An 18,311-nucleotide genomic window follows, 5' to 3' on the forward strand; every position below is an offset into this window, starting at 1 on the left:
TACGCCATTCGCAACGACGTACTAATATAATTTTTTTTTTTTGTACTTTTCGATATCAAGAAATTTTTTCAAACGGTACTTCGTAAAACTTCTAGTGAATTCAGGGGACTTTCGGATTACCCGATGCACAATAAGGTTTCAAAATTGAAATACAAGTAAGCTTAGGTTTAATTACACCTCGTCGCGCGATTTAACGCGAACCGACGCAGTCGCAACTTGGGTTCGGTGACCACATATGCCGCGATCTTGAGCTCGCGATTAGTCAATTACAAATCTTGTGCCATTTGAGGCAATGTTTATCATATGGAGGGTACAGAGGTATGACGGACTATCTCCCTCTATAAAAAGTGTTCATAAAATAGAGTACAATTAAGGTTGCACTGTTATAGTAAAAATTCCAGAAAGCGGTAATCAGATTAAACTCTGATCGCTTATTAGCGCCATTCTGGTGACTTTTTGAACCACTATTTGTCGCATTTTGGTGGACACTTTTTCAGTTGAAAACCCATGTGAGATAATTCTCTTTACCTCTACCCTCCATAGTTTACCACATGCCACACATAGACTGAATTACTGCTTCCAAGATTGAACGCTGATACTTGAAGTTGGAAAGGTACGTTTAAGTTTGATGGAAAGAAAAAATTGAGTATATTAACAATAAATATGATAACATAAAATTACGATCTTTCATCTGAACAGAAATACGTCAACACATGGACACATATACTAACCAATACATATTAGGTAATACACGTTATACGAATACGTAAGCGGTTTTCTATGTATACATATAAATGCACCTCTTCCTTAGAATAAGAAGCTCGTTTTTCTCTCGGGGTTCCAGTGTGGCTACGAGAACTCTTACGACTCCTTTTTCCGAAAAAAGGAAGATCGAAAAGACGGACCTAGAAGTTGACTAATGTTCTCGAGCTGTTAAGTTGATTTGATAGAAGTCCCCCCCTTCCTACACTCTCCTGGAGGATCCCTGACACCTTTACGACGTTCTCATCATTCCCGTTCTAATCTGAAATTTATACATACAGCTGCATCCCGTATTGCGGGTGAATTCGTATGAGACAACCATAGATCCTGAGTTTTTGCGGAAAACAAACGATTCGACTGTACCCACTCTTGAGAATAGATGGATGACCCTATCTAGGTAGAGAAAAATTCGAACCTACCAAATCCAATTTTTTTTTTCTGTTTTCATTCGTTACAGGGATTTGATTTTTGTAGGATTTCAGATCGTCTTTTTGGCAGCAGCGAGTAGTAACTGCTGTTATTTAGGTTCTATAAACCTGAGATAACACCGGCTCGCTATATTTTATCGATGCTTGGTAATGGACCTATTAATCGAATAGTTTTTGGACAATTAAATCTGTCCAGAGCAGCGTCAATTTGTCCCAGTTAAATTTAATTCAGCCATACCGGCCTGTATTACACACACCATTATGTCCCAACGAAGGCTCGACAAATTGAACAAATTATTCTTACAAATTGGACTACAAACACGACATGACCGGTTTCCTGCACCACGGGAAATTTGGGGGGGGGGATTCACGTGTTTGTAGATGCATCATAAACATCATAATATGTACAGATTGGTAAACATTAGGGAAAATAGTGAAAGGTGCTTCATTTAGCCATACCTGATCGAGCTGAATGTAAATAAATACAGCTTGCAAGTGAATTCCAATAAAGCAATATTGATTCTGTTAACTTGCGCAACTTTTTCCCACCCATCATCCGCATCCCCGTCCCCATCCCAACCTGAATCCTTGGATATAGATATCATCTCACCACTTACACCAGGCGAAGCACCCTCATTCCAACTACGGAAAGTGTTACTCAATCGAAGATAAACACCCGAAACTTCGCAACTGTTATCGCGCTTCAACGCACCGTAATATACTCGGCTGCCATTTGTTCTTCGTAGAATCGATACGTCGATGTGTAGCTCAGGACGTTATTATCCCACACCCCGGAGACATCGCACTTTCGAAATTCCATTCTGAAATGCTTTTACACGGTCTAATCACGCGTTACTGATATTCAAACTTTGCTCAGGCTTTACTTCTTCCGAGATTCTCTGAACGTACATCAACTTTATCTTTACCCGTGGACTAGGCACTACCAAGACGTAAAGCGTTTATAAAACACTTTGTTCCGCTCCCGGTGTTTGTGTTCTTGTGTATTAGTCTGAATACCTTTACCAACCAATTACCATGAATCAACAGTCCTGAATTTTTTGGAATGAGAAATATCTTCGTTTTGCCAACTCAATCACCATACTGCGGTTCCTTCAAACTTTAAAACTTGTAATACGGAAATAGTTCCAAGATTCACCCACAATTTTGAATTTTACATTTCATTTTCCTAAATAAGTTGAATTGGATATCGTTTTCTTTCCGATATATCTATATTTATTAGTGAAATCTTAGTGAACATATCGCGAAGCCATCAGTGAGGATTTTTTCATTTGAATAAGTCCACCATCGTCAGTTCAAACTACGAATCCGTGATGCTATCGTTTTCAGTATCTGCTCCTGAAGCAACGATCAAAATAACGACTACCGTGAAGATCAGTTGGTTCACGATACATTCGGATCATTACTGTGCTCTAAAATTTTTCCCCGCCACGCGATTTAGTCGAAATAATCGTTCCGGGAGCAATTCAGCTGTAAGTCAATTAAAAACACAGACCATTACCTACATGTTCGTATCCGTATCTACGAACATGGCCGATGGCGTTAAGGTATATATATATATACATATACGCAAAGCGTAACGGAGCGTGCAGTCTCGCGTGTGCGATAATTAATTGTAATGATATACCGTATACGCGATGGGAGGTCGAGCGGGAATAATAAAAGTGCGTTTCACAAGGTGCGCCCTGCCCCTGGAAGGTGGAGGTTGCCGCATGCCGTTACTCGGTGCAAAGTAATGCGCCTCCTGATCCAGTTCGGCCGGCTGGTATCACATACAGGGTGTCAGTCATTTGGTCACGAAACAGCGAATGACCTGACTAAAACAACCAGCGCCGAAGTGATGATACGGCATCTTCGCTACCTAAATACGTTGAAACGCTTCGCTAACCGTGATTAATAGGCTGCGAACCCGGCTCACCAATGCAGCGCACGGACTCTTATCTGTGGGGTATGAAAATTAAAAGGGTTAGATCCAGGGAATCGTGCAGTAGGGGATGATAGGAATAAATATATATATATATATATATATTTATTACACCGGATCGACCGATCAGTAGCTTAAAATTCTTATGCAAAATGAATTTTTTACCAACAAATACTTCCTGTTCAATTGAAAAGGCATTTCACACACTGAATTACAAACGACATGCTGGGTTGGTTTGTACACAATGGTCAAACAGCTGTATAAACGATCTCAAAATAACAAGAAAATGTCTTTCGCTTCATAGTAATGAAAGTCTATCAAAAATTAAAGGAATAGAGACTTCTTTTGGGTAGTTTATTTGACTTGAAATACGGAAAACGAAAGTTGATTCGCGTTTGCGATATTTGAAGTAGCCTGAAAACTTCGAATTATAACCAACGTAAACATGAATGATTTTTGAGTGGAGGAATTCTTCAAGGTGATTTAATACCCATGAAAATTCTGCATTTCAACCAAAACTAGATTTCACACCATGTCCTGCATTTCGCTGGGTGGCCATTACTGCACATTATGAAATAATTACTTTCTGTACTTTATTGTTATACCCTTTAGCCGCGTTATAAATATCCCCAAAAAGAAGGATTGCACATTTCAATCCATCTTTTTATGCTGAGCAATCGAAAGCGAGAGAATTTTGAAACAAGCTAACAGCGTATCCAGTCTCGTTGAAAGTAGTAAGAGGGAAAGAAAAGATGAAGAATCGACGTTGGGTAATTAGTTTTTTGACCAGACACTCGGCGACGCGACGCGGTTCCTCCCACCCCTGCAGCGTGAGGGTGACAAGATGGAGCCTAAAACGAAATAGCATCTCCGGAATGCTAATGAAGCGCCGACGAGATCGCCGAAGCGTGCCATGCTTGTAGCTGTTTCTTTTTGACGCCCTTCCCAATTGTCGCCCTATTTTTTGTACCCAACTTTTCTCTTTATTTCAATTTCTACATTCATTTACTTTTTTTCAATTTCGGACTCGCTAACGAGCTCGGATAACGGTATACATAGGCAGGTACATAACACCGAGTAGCCAATTGATCGTGTACGAAAGTATTACCGAGTTGTTGGAGTGAAAAGTTCATCGATCAGTTTCAACGCATTTAAATTGGTTCACAGCGTTCGACTCGTCGATCGCGACCGACATAATTGCTCGGCGTTGCGAGGGCGCTGTGGCCGTCATACACAAATATGTACAGGTATGTGCAAACTCGTGTCTCTGCTGTGAATACCTGCGTTCGATCCATACGAAACGGTACCAAACGGACGACGAATGGAAATTAACTAAATCACAGCGATTTCCTCAATGCGTTGCGAGTACTGGAAAAACGTATAATTGAATTTTCGATAAACATTGAAGTTCGTCTCATGGTGCGGTGGTTTCGGGAACACGCAAAGCATACTTTTCACGAGGTTTATATTGTTAAGTTGGATTTGAGTAATTTTGATTTCACATTGTTTCTGTTTTCTTTCTTACTTTTTTTTTTTTTTTGCACTATTTATGACCCCCCTCAAAGCGCCGAAACGTCAGGTATTTTTGACAGTTTTCATGGGTCCTACGACACTAAGAAACTACACTCATTATATCGTTAAAACAGCTGCAGGCTCCAGTCATACCTAATGAAAACAGTATAAAGCATGGGTTGCAGTACCTGGCCTAAAAAAGAAAAATTCGCTGGGGCCGTAAGAAATTTATAAAATTTCCGCTGCAATTTCATCCTGGAGCTGAGATAAGATTATCGAGTTTCCCCTCGTATTACAAGGAGAATTTTAACTTCTTTATATAAACGGCGGTCTAGTAGCCATTGCGACCGTCCGGCTGCTTGCAGCGCGATTCGACCTAAGTGAGAAATGCCCAGATATAGTATGCATTTAAACTGGTGCATTACCCGGCGGCATTATCCGATCCTAAAATCTCATAGTTGTCTCTAGCCCGTAAAGGGAATAGCCTATTTCCAAAATCTAGTCAACTCTAGTTTTCGCTGTTTGCGAGAGTTCATTTTATTCGACCAGTCCGGGACTCTTGCACAGTATCGATTCCCAAATCCCAAGACCTCTCTAGCTGCTCAAACCTCAAAACAATATTGGCCATATTTATAATCGTCTTCCACTTCCATTTTTCTACGGTGTTCTTGCAATGATTCAGAGAAGATAATAATTAAAGATGCGAATTATCATCTGACTTTTACATTAATCATGTTTTAGATCGGTATGAGAAGCTTTGCTGGTTACTGCAAGTTCAGTTTTCGGAAACTTTCCTCATTATCCACGCATTACAAATATTCAATAGATTCGTTTTTGAACTATCTTTACATCAATATACCATTCGGTAAATAATTCAACACAAAGTGTTTTTCATTTACGATTTAAATATTCAAAAGTATACGTCTACAATTAAACCTTGTATTACCGTATCTCCATCAAGACCCACTTAAGTCAATAAAGAAAATTTTAAATTATAATTTCTGTTTCACCGTGCAGAACGAACGTCAGGCTTAACAAATTCCTGGTTTCCAAATCAGAGTTATTTGTGAAATTAGGGATTTAGTCTAGCCATGTAAGAAACAGCCATATTCAAAAGAGCTATACCCATGGTAACTGTTGATTTGCATTTCTGTTTCCAGTGCGGATCTTCGGCAGAAGAAAAGCGGGGCGTCGAGGAAAGGTTGGTTCAGGATAAACCGAAGTAGGGTGGTGTGTACAACGCGGTACGGAGAACGTGGAAAAAAGAGAGGGAAGAGGGTGAGCTTGTGTCAACATCGAGCAGGTATCATTGATCTGTGACGCGAGCCGTAGGGTAGAGCTAGAGGGCGTAGCTGTGACGAAGAACAGGATCAAGAGGAGGAGGACACGAAATGTTATATACCTCCGTATGTTTGTCGACGAGCATCAATGTGTACGATAAACATGTCCATCTATACACCCGGATCTTCTACGCTATTATACTTGCTCTACATATGTTTGTAACTCGCACTAATGATCGACACGAGAATGAGGAGTACGGACCCGGAGAAAGGTGGATGTGATAAGATGAGGTGCTCTTCAAACTGTCCATGCAAAATGACTTGAAGATATTAAATTCAATCAGGGAATTGTCTGCAGTCCATTGATTGCCATTGCACTCTGTTCCACGAAGCGACGAACTGCATTCCTGAGGACCGTAACTAATCGAAGTGACATACAACTAACTGATTGTGAATTAAAGCTGGATGATTCTTGTTATGGATTTATTTAGTATGGATTTAGCTATGCCAACTACTTTTTCCGCTTGTCCATTAGACTTAGGATAGTGCGGGCTTGACGTAAGAACTTGAAAGGAGTATTGTTTCGAAAACCTAAGATGTAATTTCAATAAAAGTGTATCCATTCAATCCTGACTCTAATCAATACAATTTCTAATAAGATGATAAATAAATCATGAAATCCTCATATCGCGATTCCGAGAGGATGGGTATACCTCCGCGGCCTCTGTCAACACCGTTCATGGAAAGAATTGCGGAGGGTGCGGGACTGCAGGGTCGTGCCTCGCCGGCAGTTGCACGGCTTACAATAATTCTCGCCTTCTTTTTCATTTTCGTGGATTGGCGGCTTTTAACGGAGGCGAAGCGATACCTAATTAAGAGATCGTATTTCCCTGGGCCCAGCAATCCCCGCTTTTTACGTCGCATTGGTTCATCCAACCGAGCTGTGGGAGCTGAAAAATGCGCGTTTAACGTCGAGTTTTGGCGAGACGTCGGAAGCGCGCAAACGTTTATCAATTTCCTCCCCATCGACACCTCAGCTTTCGCTGGCACACGCGGCCGAAAGTGTCCGGCTGACACGGGCCGTTTGGCACTTGGTCATGCAGACCTAACGTAGCCGGCGCCGACCGGCGCAATTTAACTCTCAATTATGCAAAAACAGCCCCGAGGTTATCCCCGCCTGTAATCGGGTTTGACACGGATTCACTGCGAAGGCGTCACGGCGGCTGTGAAGCGGGAACTTTCTGCGTCTAATTTGAATCGTAACCTCCCTGAACGTAGATGCGGATCAATATTCGGTGGATGCCAATATCGAGAGAAGGTTGCAAGACGTTTGATCGAACGCTTCGTGCTCGGACATTTTCTTTGGAAAAAAAGGTTTTGACTTGACCGGTCAAGGATAATATTTATTTCAAGTTTCAGTCGAAAACCTGATCACCCTTTTGAAATATCCCTATTACTAAATATTAGGGTAGTCCCGAAGAAGGCTATTTTTGAACTTTAGCCGGCTCGCCCCCCAAATCAGCTCCAGATAAATTAAAAATAATTCCCTCATTTTTATATATTCATATCTCGACTGAATCTGAAAAATTTGGGAATTATTTTTTAATTATCTGGAGCCGATTTGGAGGGCAAACTCGTCAAAATCAAAAATGACCTTTTTTAAGGACCACCCTACTAAATGCCTATAATAATAACAGTTGACGCTTAATTTTTCCAAAAATTTAGTTGCACTTTCAACGAAATTCACAAAAATTCGCTTCTGGAGGTTCAACTTTTTTCGAGAATGCCATTGAATCGTAGGAGGATATCTCAAACTTGAGTTGAATCGAATTTCAAACCAAATAAACACAATTCCATAACTTTCATGGGCATTTTTTTAGGCAAGTTGTAGTACGGCAATCCCATGCTTCGATCATTGCCATCGCGAGCCGATATCCTGATATAATTTTGATTTGGTTGAGGTGAAAAAATTCTGTACAGGGATGACAGATCAGGGTGCCAGCGCGTGAGATCACCGACTAACTCACCCGACTCGAAGAGTATATAGGATGACGAATGGAGGGCAGGAAGCGACACGGGAACCGGAACCCATTACTCCAGATAACAACTTCCCGACGCTTCCGTTCCCTCTTCGTCGCCTCTTGCCATCCCTTCCTCTTCCATTCCGATCCTTAAAGTGTCATCTGACTGTAACCTCACCCCTGATTTCTCCCACCTTTAATATTTGTTTTGATGTTTTTTTTTTTTATTGCTTCTTTTTTACTCCTTGCGTAATTCATTTGCTACGGAACTAGTGGCTGTGAGACGTGGTATGACTAAAAAAAATCGAAGTAGACTTGAAAAGACTTCAAAACAAACAATTCACAAAGACCCCAGGGTTAGTTATAAAATAAAAAACGCTCAAAATCTTAATCCTTTCAGCACTGATTTGATTTTTTCAAAAAAGATAGTAGGATGCTCGGCTAACCATTGAACGAGGAAAAGCCGCAGTCGGAACTTCGATATTCTAGCCATTGATCTTGGCGCCTGAAAAGCTTCGACCTGGAGAGCCCAACTGTTGCGTGTTCATTAGAAATTTATGCAGAAAGTTGGGTAAGCCATTACGGGAAACGATAAGTGAGCAAACCGATTCAAATCACACTTCGGCCGATGCGGACTTGTGTCGCTGTCTATGGGCAGCAAGTAAGTTGAGATTGACATTTGAACTGCCAATCGATGAATGATTGGACTGATGGATTAATTTACGGATCACTTTCGGAACCAGATACTGTAGAATTGTTGTCAATTCTCAAGTACGTTAAACATTACTTACCGACAAGGGCCAGGATAACCGTGAGCAATGGTGCTGCAGGGAATGATACTGTCACGTTGAATTCGAGCATCTGGAGGAGGTCCACTGAAACATGAGAACAAATTGAAAATATTACTATTCGGTTCACTTTCCATCCTTTACAGTGAATATCGAACCTGAAAGTTCCGCATAACTCAATTCTGGAGTCGGAGTTCAAACAGATTGTGATTTCAGATTGAATCATTGAAAGAAGTTTTAATACATTGCAAAAATAGGCTTTCATACGCTTGTAATTCTGAAGCCTTATATACAGGTATACATCAAAAAACTTCTTATTCGATGAGTTTCGATTGAAAATTTGTTCAATCTCATTGTTTCTTTGAAATTTGAGACGTCTTTGAGGAATTACAATTTCTGTCACCGTATGGTGTAGCCTTTATGTACACTTTTACTCCCAGATGACTTCGGTGTACCCAAATGGTACACGTAATGGACAAAAATCACCACGAGCATCGGGTGAGTTTGATTGAAATTCGTGGTGTATGGATTCTTATGAATATTGATAATGCGTCAGCCGGTGATGTCGTGGTGGGTTGCCTGCGCAAGGGGTCGCGAAGTTGGTGCCAAGATGAAGAAGGGGGAGGAGGAGGATGAGGAAGAGGTGGAGGAAGGCGATGGGACGATGGCGTGTCGAGTTGCGGAGAGTTGGGCGAGAGTGAGGTACCGGTTCAACGCGCCACTTCAAAGCCCGATGAGAGTTAATTTTAAAGTTCGCGTCTTCATCAATCTTGGTTTAAATTTCTGCAAACTTTTATCATCACATTACTCGGAGTAGCACTGCGCTCGCTCTCACGCTTCTGTCTATACGGCTTGTGCGAGTGGCAGGTACGGGCGTGAGGTGGGGCCTGTAATACCGGCAGTTGCCTTGATGGCGACGCGGATGACCGCCCGCGGATGATGCCGCGTCACGCAGACCTACGCACCGCATCCAGGAAAAAGACCAACTGAGAAGATGACGGCAAAGATGAAGATGAAGAAGAAGAAGAAGAAGAAGAAGAAGAGGAAAAGTACTCCTCAACCCAATTCCCCCGACCCGAAACATCGGTTTGATGAATTTTAGATTTTCACCTCATTAATATCTCAGTCGATTCCCCCCACCACAAGCTGAAAGTTTTCCCTGCTGAGTTCAGCACAGTTTCAACGGTTTTTCTATTTTCTTTGCGTTGGTTTATTTCTGTTCCATTGTTTTTCACCTTTCTCACCTCACCTTATGCTGCTTTTTTTTTTATCAACCGCAGGTGCGCGCCCTGCTTGATTCAGCTTCTCACGTTCGTCGTAGACGGCGTATAAGATCAGACGGCAGGATTTTTGAAGAAGAACGAACCCAAAGCAGAGACGCAGTCGCAGCTAAGAGGTATATCATCGCCATTATCGAGACACCTACGTAAAGCTGGATAAGGTTCGGGTGAGGAAAAACAGACTGTTGGAGATAAACATCGAGAGAACAAATGGTTTGCCAGACAAGAATATAAGACGACCTGGCGAAGAGGAAAATTTCGGCACGGCGACGAGGCCGTTGCTGTTTTTCTATGCTAATGTATATTTCAAATGATTAACCTACCGAAATAGCTTCCCTGTTTACACTGTGTCGGATCCTTCTTCTATCAACTCACCCTGCAACTTTCGTATCCTCCTGAGGGGTTTCTCGGAGCCAGACCCTCTCTCCCGTAATCCCCTGCTCCTCTCGTCACGTAGGTTTTAAATCTTTAGGGCAATCGTTTTTCATTGTCCATAGATTAGATTTTCAACTACATAATAATGTCATTCTTTTCTGCTACGCTGTTTGTAGAAACTATCAACTACTGTCTATGATGATATTTACACATTTTCTATTGTTGTTAGGTGAACTTGGTATTATTTGGTGCAAATTTTCGACATAAATATTTTGTACAGGAGTTATTGATACGTAAAAATGTTGTATGCGAAATTGAAATTGATACTGGTGAGTTCAATAAATTAACGGAAATTATAATTGATTCAAAGTAAAGCAACAACGAGTAAATAACTTTCAATTGATTTCCAAAATATTTCGTTAAAGTTTTTCAAAATTGATGGTGTTCATCTCAAATGTTGAACAAAAATAGTTTATGGGCAAAATCGTCAGCTCCTTTGTACAATGCGCAATGCGGTCTGCGAGGAGGAATAATAGCATTTGAAATCGATCTCCTCTGTTCTCCGCAGCTGCTATACGATCCCGTACGAACTATAGATGCGAAGCAATAAATAATTCAGTTCACCCAATTTTTCGTAACAATCGACAGATTTGCTGATGCACGCAATGCACAAGAAGAGCGGTGAAAAACTGATTCGTGAAGAGATAACCACGCACGCCTTCAACTTCTTTTTCGCCAGGTTCGAAACTCCGTCAACCATCATATGCTTCGTATATCATCAACTAGCTGCTCATTCAGAAATCCCGAAGAAGGCAGACACCGAATTAGATCTCTCGCTCAAGGAGAATTCCAAGATGTCCTCCGGAACTATGAACTGGCTACATTACCTGGTCGTGTTTCTCATCGATGCCTTGAGATAGTTTCCACCTGAGATTATGATGGACTGCGTTAGTATCTGTGAGCTTGTGCTAGCACCAAATAATTGGGAAGGGGTCGTGATTGAACCTGGCTCACGTATCTGAATACCAATACTTGCTCTGCAAGTGAGCCCCAAGTACTTCCAGGATCTAGACAAATTTGTCCCAGAAAGATTGAATGCCGAAAATAGGGGCAGGCCTAATCCCTTTACTTTGATACCCTTTGATACCGGTCCAAGAAACTGCTAAGAAAGCCGCTCGCCGTGGTGGAACCGAGAATTGTTATCTACAGTATTCTGTGGAAATGCCGTGGCTACATCAGCTATAGGACCCACGTTCCCCTTGTCCTAAGAAAGGGCTCGGTGACTATACTGTCCGAACAGTGAGCTTGGTTCAAGTTGGAATCCAGAAACGGTGCGCGTTCGTCACCAATTGAAACCGGTGAATTATCTTCATTTTTGTTACAAATTTATAAAATGCAATGAGAATTGGACTGAAACTCATATTTGTCGCGTTGTCTTAAACAGAAAAATAAGAACGAATGACTTGAATATCGTTACCTAGGGCAATATAACTGTGCTAAGCACATTTGAAAAATAGTGCTATGTATGCTACGCATGCACATAATCTCTCAAATACATCTATGATTTTTTATTCTTCCAATACGATGTTTCCTTGCGCATATAATCCAGCCTATAACCAAAATGTGCCCAAAAGTTAATTTCCTGCTCTACTTTTGACTGCGAAAGTTATTTATCACGCCCCAGGTATTCGATTACGGATAAAAAAAAAACAAAATATGGATTGTATTATAGTTTTTGTTTGAAATCAACATAACACTTACTATATATCATGTAGTCTGTAATGATACAGAAATCTTATCACCTCACCTATTTCGCAGTGAAAAGATGAGAAACAGACAAATATGTTTCACTCAAACTGGGCCGAATATGTTAAACCAAAATATTTACATCAAAGTTCTAATACATATGGGACAATATTATGTTTAGAATGCAAGCAAAATAATGAATAACGATACGTCAAAATGACCAGTCAGGTATGTTTTCTTGATTCCCTGGAAATTTTATTCAACGATTGGGTTAATTTTTTCATCAACAAGGGTGGCTGCAAGCCAAGAAAAAACACCTCCGATTCAACATCTGGCAATATAAATTCCTTGTCTATTCGACCGTAAACAATCATCCATTACCTTTGGACCTAACAGTCAAAACTATCACCGGTAGGAATACAAGAAAGCGCAAATTTATTTGAAGATACACGAGTAGGAACTTAGTCCAGCGTTCTAACCGACTGAGCATGTGCACATTTTACCAATTTCAAGGCTGGATTAATTTCTTACACCAAAATCTTGAGATAATGTCACGGTCCGAGTATGCGCAATTATGCACGTGAGAAGACTCGTCAGTTTGGTTAGGGCGTAGCGTCACGTGGATAAGTGAAGTAATACACGTAGTGTGTAACCACGCCACACTATCTCATTCTGTCGTCTGCTCTGAGTAAGCTACGCCCATATGTATTTCGTAATCTGGCGTATGTAATCTACGCTACGTGAACTGAGTTAGTGACTCTCAACGCGTGGCGGAGCAATATCCACGTTGTTGTTGTTCAAGATGTAAAAAATGATGAAAGGATGGTCTATCTTCCAATGTTTCCTGTTTCCAAGAGAAACGTTCGTTCATTCGACAGGCTGAAGACCTTCGCAAACTCCGAAGTGTGGAGTGTCTAACGACTTTCAACATGAGTGAAATGAATTGCGATCACTGAACCGAGCCCAGCCAAGACAAGCACGACTGTCGACGATGAGAGCCGAAGTGAGTCATGTGATTCTGGCGGAGTAACGGTTTCAGCGTTCGACGTTTAACACTGTTCAGTAGCAGCCACAGACAAGCCGAATTAATCACTGGAAAACTTTGTAGCGTTGCTCCAAATACAATCGGAAGTGATCGCCGCGACTTGCAGAGAGAAGAAGCCGGATAAATAACTGGATCAGTTCTCCGAAAGTAACAGATGATGTTTGAGGGAGACATCGACTCGTGGTACTGGCTCATATTTCTAGTCAGTATGATAGCCGGATGGATCGGAACGCGTCTGTACGTCATGTACGCAAAGCAAATGGGACCGGCAAATATTGTGGAAAGAAGACAAACCTCGGGTCGAAATGCTCTGAACGAGAAAAAAAAATATTGACAAACGAGATTGACACCTCACGATGAAAGTAAATAATAATGTGGAGCATTTTATAGTTGGCTTGAAATGCTTGTGATAAAAAGAAAAAAAAAAAATACCAGTAATTGCATTTACGAAAAGCGAACAACTTTCATCATTGTGATCAATTTGTTACGAAATTTCTTATGTAGTGGAGTGCAAATTGTTGTGCAGTCAAATGACATGGTGGTTTCAACAAACATTTTACATTTACGAACAGGTTTCGATTAACTGCAACCTTCCATCAGTGTTGTCTTATTTGTATCATCGTACTAAATTAAAAAAATACTTGGCTCTACTGAAACAATAATTATCTAGTTCACCTACTGGAGTTTGTTAAGAGTGCGATGAATTTAGTTTTGGAAAATTACATGATATTGCTCGAAATATGAAATAAAAGAAAAGGAAATGAAGCATGCAGGGATTAATCATTTCTGGACAGACCGATATCACTTGACCATCTACTCGATTTCGTCGCTCGGTTATTGTCGTCGAAACTGGTTGGACCAGGGACGAAATTTTCTTTGTAAACATCATCGATACCTAATTGAGTGCGTCGGGGTGATGATACGTTTTTCTTGATGGACACACATGGAGTCGCGTGAGCGTGTTCACGCGTGAGTAAGGGAGTATGGGTTCCCATAGATGCGGGCATATTTATTGTCAGTTATAGTCGGGAGCGTAGGGGTCATTTCCACTTAACGTGGGTAAGAAATACCGTAGAACGACAGGCGAGGCAACGGAGCGGCGAGAGCCACTCGGATGAAAAAGGAAAGACGCCAATCACTCCGCGTATTTACGATACGACGTTATTCCTCCATCGCTAGTCACACGTGTGCGTCACGAATATCGAGATACATCTATAGGAAATATAATATCTTGCCATTTATTTTTTCTTTCCTTTCTCCACTTTCCACATCTTTTATCAACGGTTCTTCGCTACGATTGACTATCCGCAGCATATCTGGATTCCAAAACGAACACAACCATTCCTTACTCTTCACCTAGATTTTGCGAATTTATGTTAAACTTCAGAGAAAAATCGAAATTTTCGTCCTCGACTTCAGAATCGATGCAATAAATTAGTCAACTTCACGTACTCACCAACGCCTTCAACTCAATACGTTCGCTAATTAGATCCCTGGAATCATTTTTAAATCTGAAAATTATGTTAAATTGGGGCACTTGGCACACGAAGCAAGTTGACCCGATAAAAGTAATAAAAGTAAGTAAAAAGAAATGTCGGAAATGTTTATCCAATCGCATTATCTTAGAGAAATCATTATTCATGAAGGAGTACAATTTTTGGTCGTAAGAACCCCTCGGTGTTCCGAAATGCATTAGTCTTCAACCCCGCGCAATTTTTTGCAATCATCTGTTGTTGAGCACTTTAATGTACAAACGAATTTTTTTTAACACACTACCTACGGATTACCAAACTTTGATTTTTTCATTTCGATTATTGCCTATGAGAAAATAAAATAAATGACGGAATTTAATTTCTTGCTACCAGTGTCGGTAAATTGGTACATGAATCGAATTTCATCGTTATTCTTTCATGTATGCGTCATGTCTTGACCATCTCCACCTACAGAGCGTCTTTATACAAGCATACGTGGACTACCTCTGGAATAGGGCAATCAGTTCGCAGTTACAGCCCTATTAGTTCAATCATTAGTTAAGTTAAGTGTATTTTGGTAGCTGTATTCTAGAAAATGAAGTAATATTCTTCGAACTTGGGGTACAGAAAATATTTCCGTGGATGAAAAACTTGTAGAAATGGCGAGACGTAAGTCCCTAAATCAGATAAACTTTCTCAGAGGTCCGACGGCAGCGAATTTTTATATTTACTTGCTCCATAGGCGTGTCTATTCATTTCGTTCTTCATTTTCCAAGTAGGCCCACCAAGTATAAGTAATTCCGAATTTCAGATTTCGCCAATAAATTCTTTAGTTTTCTTGTTGATTTCTTATTTCATGCGAAGTAGTTACGTACTTGACAGTGAGAATTTTGACTTGAATACTTTCCTCTAGGTGATGCTATCGTTGCTGGTGCTTGTTAAAGTAAATTATCATTTTAGCGCCTTCTAAGTTGGAAAGTAAATTTGTCTTGATCCTTTCCGCTCTAATCTACTTGGCACAAGGATTTTGCATCTGATGTACTTTCTCAGAATTGGCCTTTCCTACGAATGGCATTGCCTCTATCGGTAAGGAAACATGGTCCTTTATGCCTTAGTCTTCACCAACTGGTAACTTAACGACCTTGCCATCTGCCATCGACCGGTACGGTAAATTTTACGGTAGTGACAAGCTACTTTTTATATCGGAAGCTAACATTATCGATATGAAAGAATATGAGCTCTCAAGGCTCTTTAAACCGCAGCGCGACGTTACCATTGAACCTTGTGAAAGGCTGATCTGAGAGAGCGGCTACTGGCGAACTTTTTCGCCAAAGTAGTAAACGAGTAAGAAAACGTTTCCTTTGCCCATTTATAATTTATAAACGAAATAAAAATAAGGACTTTTGAGCCACAGCACATGGCCATACCGAAATAATAATCTTTATTAATTATACTGTCAGATCATTCATTTTATTTTATCCATTTTCACACATTTTATTGCTTCATTATAATACAAACTACGCCACTGGTAAGAAAAGAGTCCTCTGGGATTGTGAAATCCTGAATTAAATGTAGCACATACGTGTGAGTAACTCAATATGCAAAGGGTGTCCGGAAAAAATTGTTCATTTTGGTCGAATAGATGATTAAATGAAGGAGAAAAGAATGAAACTAGGAGTATTACTCTGCGAGAATGAAATTCAGGCTATGAGTAAAGAATAAAAATAATAATAACATGAGATATATCTCGGATTTAAATACTTAATTAAAACAGGATTTCCTTGGTAGTAATTCAAGCCAAAATCCATCCTCTACACCCATGGTTAAAGACTTTTTAGAAAATCTCAGCGGAATCGGGGTTTTCGATGTCGGCTTTAAAACGAACTCTGCCAGCAAATGAGCTAAGATCAGCTTAATGCTCATCAAGGCGAACCGATCACCCAGACAAACTCTGAGGCCAACTCCGAAGGGTATATAAGTATAGGGTGTGATCTTGGCTTTGTTTACCTTATTGAAACGTTCCGGATCAAATTTTTCGGGATCCGGAAAGTACTTGGGATCGTGATGGATCGCGTAAATCGGAAAATAGACGACCATATTTGGCTGCAGAGTGAACGAATCGATCCCGGGAAGGGCAGGAGGTAATTCAAAGGATTTGCGACATATCCTGTCGGTGAATGGCAGCGGTGGATATTTCCTGAGCGCTTCGGCGACAACGGCATCGAGATACTTCATGTCGTTGAGCGATTCGTACGATATGATTCCACGGTTATCCCGAAGGCACCGGTCAATCTCGTCCCGAAGACGATCCTGTATGTCCGGATTAACGGCCAGCTCGTAGGCGGTGTAACACATCAGCGTCGAGGAGGTGTCGAAACCGGCGAAGAAGGAATTGAACGCCTGGGCGATAACGTCGTCAACAGTGATGACTATGCCGTCGTTTTTCTTACTGGCCTGTGAAAGCAGGTGGATAACATCCGGCCTCGCGATGTTCAGCTTTTTTCTACTTGCCAAGTTCTCCTTGACAAAATCCTTGAAGAACTTTGCCGACTTTTCCGAGATGAGGGACATGCCCCACCAACGCGATAGCCGCGGACAAACGCGGAATAAAATAATTTTCGATAGAACCAACGAACTGCTTAGATCCGTGGCCCGTTTACCCCAAGTGTGAAAAGCGTTGTTTTTATCCTCCATACAATTGACCCTCAAGCCAAATGCTGCTGTGGCTATGGCGTCGGCGGTGAATCGTGTGAAGGCATCTTTCATTTCTATCGACGAAGTCTGCTCAGGATGTCGCAAAAGGTAGGCAACGAAGTCGGTCGCGGTCTCTGACACGAGCTCGGACATGAACTTGATCTTGCTGGACGTAAAGGCCGGTCTAATCACGGCGTTCATTTCCTTCCATCGGCTACCCGTCACAAAATACATCATTTTCCCGAAAAACGAATCGGTATTTTCGCCAACGACGGGCTTGTGGTCCGGAAACTCTTCAAACTGTTTGACGCCAAGCTGCTTTATGAGCTCGGGATCTCTGACGAGAATAGACGGCGTGTTGAAGTCCATCATTCCTATGTATTTCGACTCCATGTCTATGGTGTATAGATACTTTTGAAAATCGGGTAGCGCCAGTTTCCGTAGAAACAACGGCATGTAACTTCCCAGGAAGGGCACTGAGCTTGCAGCTGGGACACCCCTGAGCTGCCAATAAAAAATTCTCCCTCGTACCCAGGTCACGAATACTGTTAAAGCGCCGACGCCGAGAAGCAGGAGTGTCGTTGAAACCGTATCCATGGTTTCAAAAAAAATTCACTGGTCGTTCGGAAATTTTTACCCGATACGAAAAAATGGATGGGATTACTGCGCGAACTATTTCACCGAATCTTGGCGCTCGATGACTACAGCCTCTTAATTTCACCGGACGAGTTTTATCGGGATCTAAACCGTTGGGGGAAGGAAAAACGCAGGTTCCTCGGGTGGCAAGGAACAAGTGGGAGGCCTTGTATGCTAATCGACACGCAATCCTGCAAAACAACACGTCACGAGCGCACGGACCATGCGTATGAAACCTCGACGGGAATAATGTACGCATCCGTTCGTTCAGCTTTAAGCTTTAGTTAGCCCTCTGCAATTTACAGGTGCATGGCAATCTTATACTTTTTG

General features: G+C 41.3%; 2 protein-coding genes across 7 annotated transcripts in view; both read right to left on the reverse strand.

Moving 5' to 3' along the window:
- Positions 1-18,311, reverse strand: part of LOC124188003 (membralin) — a 78,901-nt gene that overhangs the window by 42,380 nt on the left and 18,210 nt on the right. For all 6 annotated transcript variants that reach the window (XM_046580250.1, XM_046580251.1, XM_046580256.1 and 3 more), the window contains one exon: positions 8,737-8,820. In XM_046580250.1, the coding sequence (XP_046436206.1) occupies positions 8,737-8,820 (84 nt within the window). The remainder of the gene's footprint in view (positions 1-8,736; positions 8,821-18,311) is intronic.
- Positions 16,112-18,257, reverse strand: LOC124188004 (cytochrome P450 9e2-like). The gene has a single exon (XM_046580257.1). It carries the CDS (start codon positions 17,940-17,942, stop codon positions 16,413-16,415), a length of 1,530 nt encoding a protein of 509 aa, XP_046436213.1. The 5' UTR covers positions 17,943-18,257; the 3' UTR covers positions 16,112-16,412.

The sequence above is a fragment of the Neodiprion fabricii genome, chromosome 1, assembly GCF_021155785.1.
Source record: "Neodiprion fabricii isolate iyNeoFabr1 chromosome 1, iyNeoFabr1.1, whole genome shotgun sequence".
Taxonomy (NCBI): domain Eukaryota; kingdom Metazoa; phylum Arthropoda; class Insecta; order Hymenoptera; family Diprionidae; genus Neodiprion; species Neodiprion fabricii.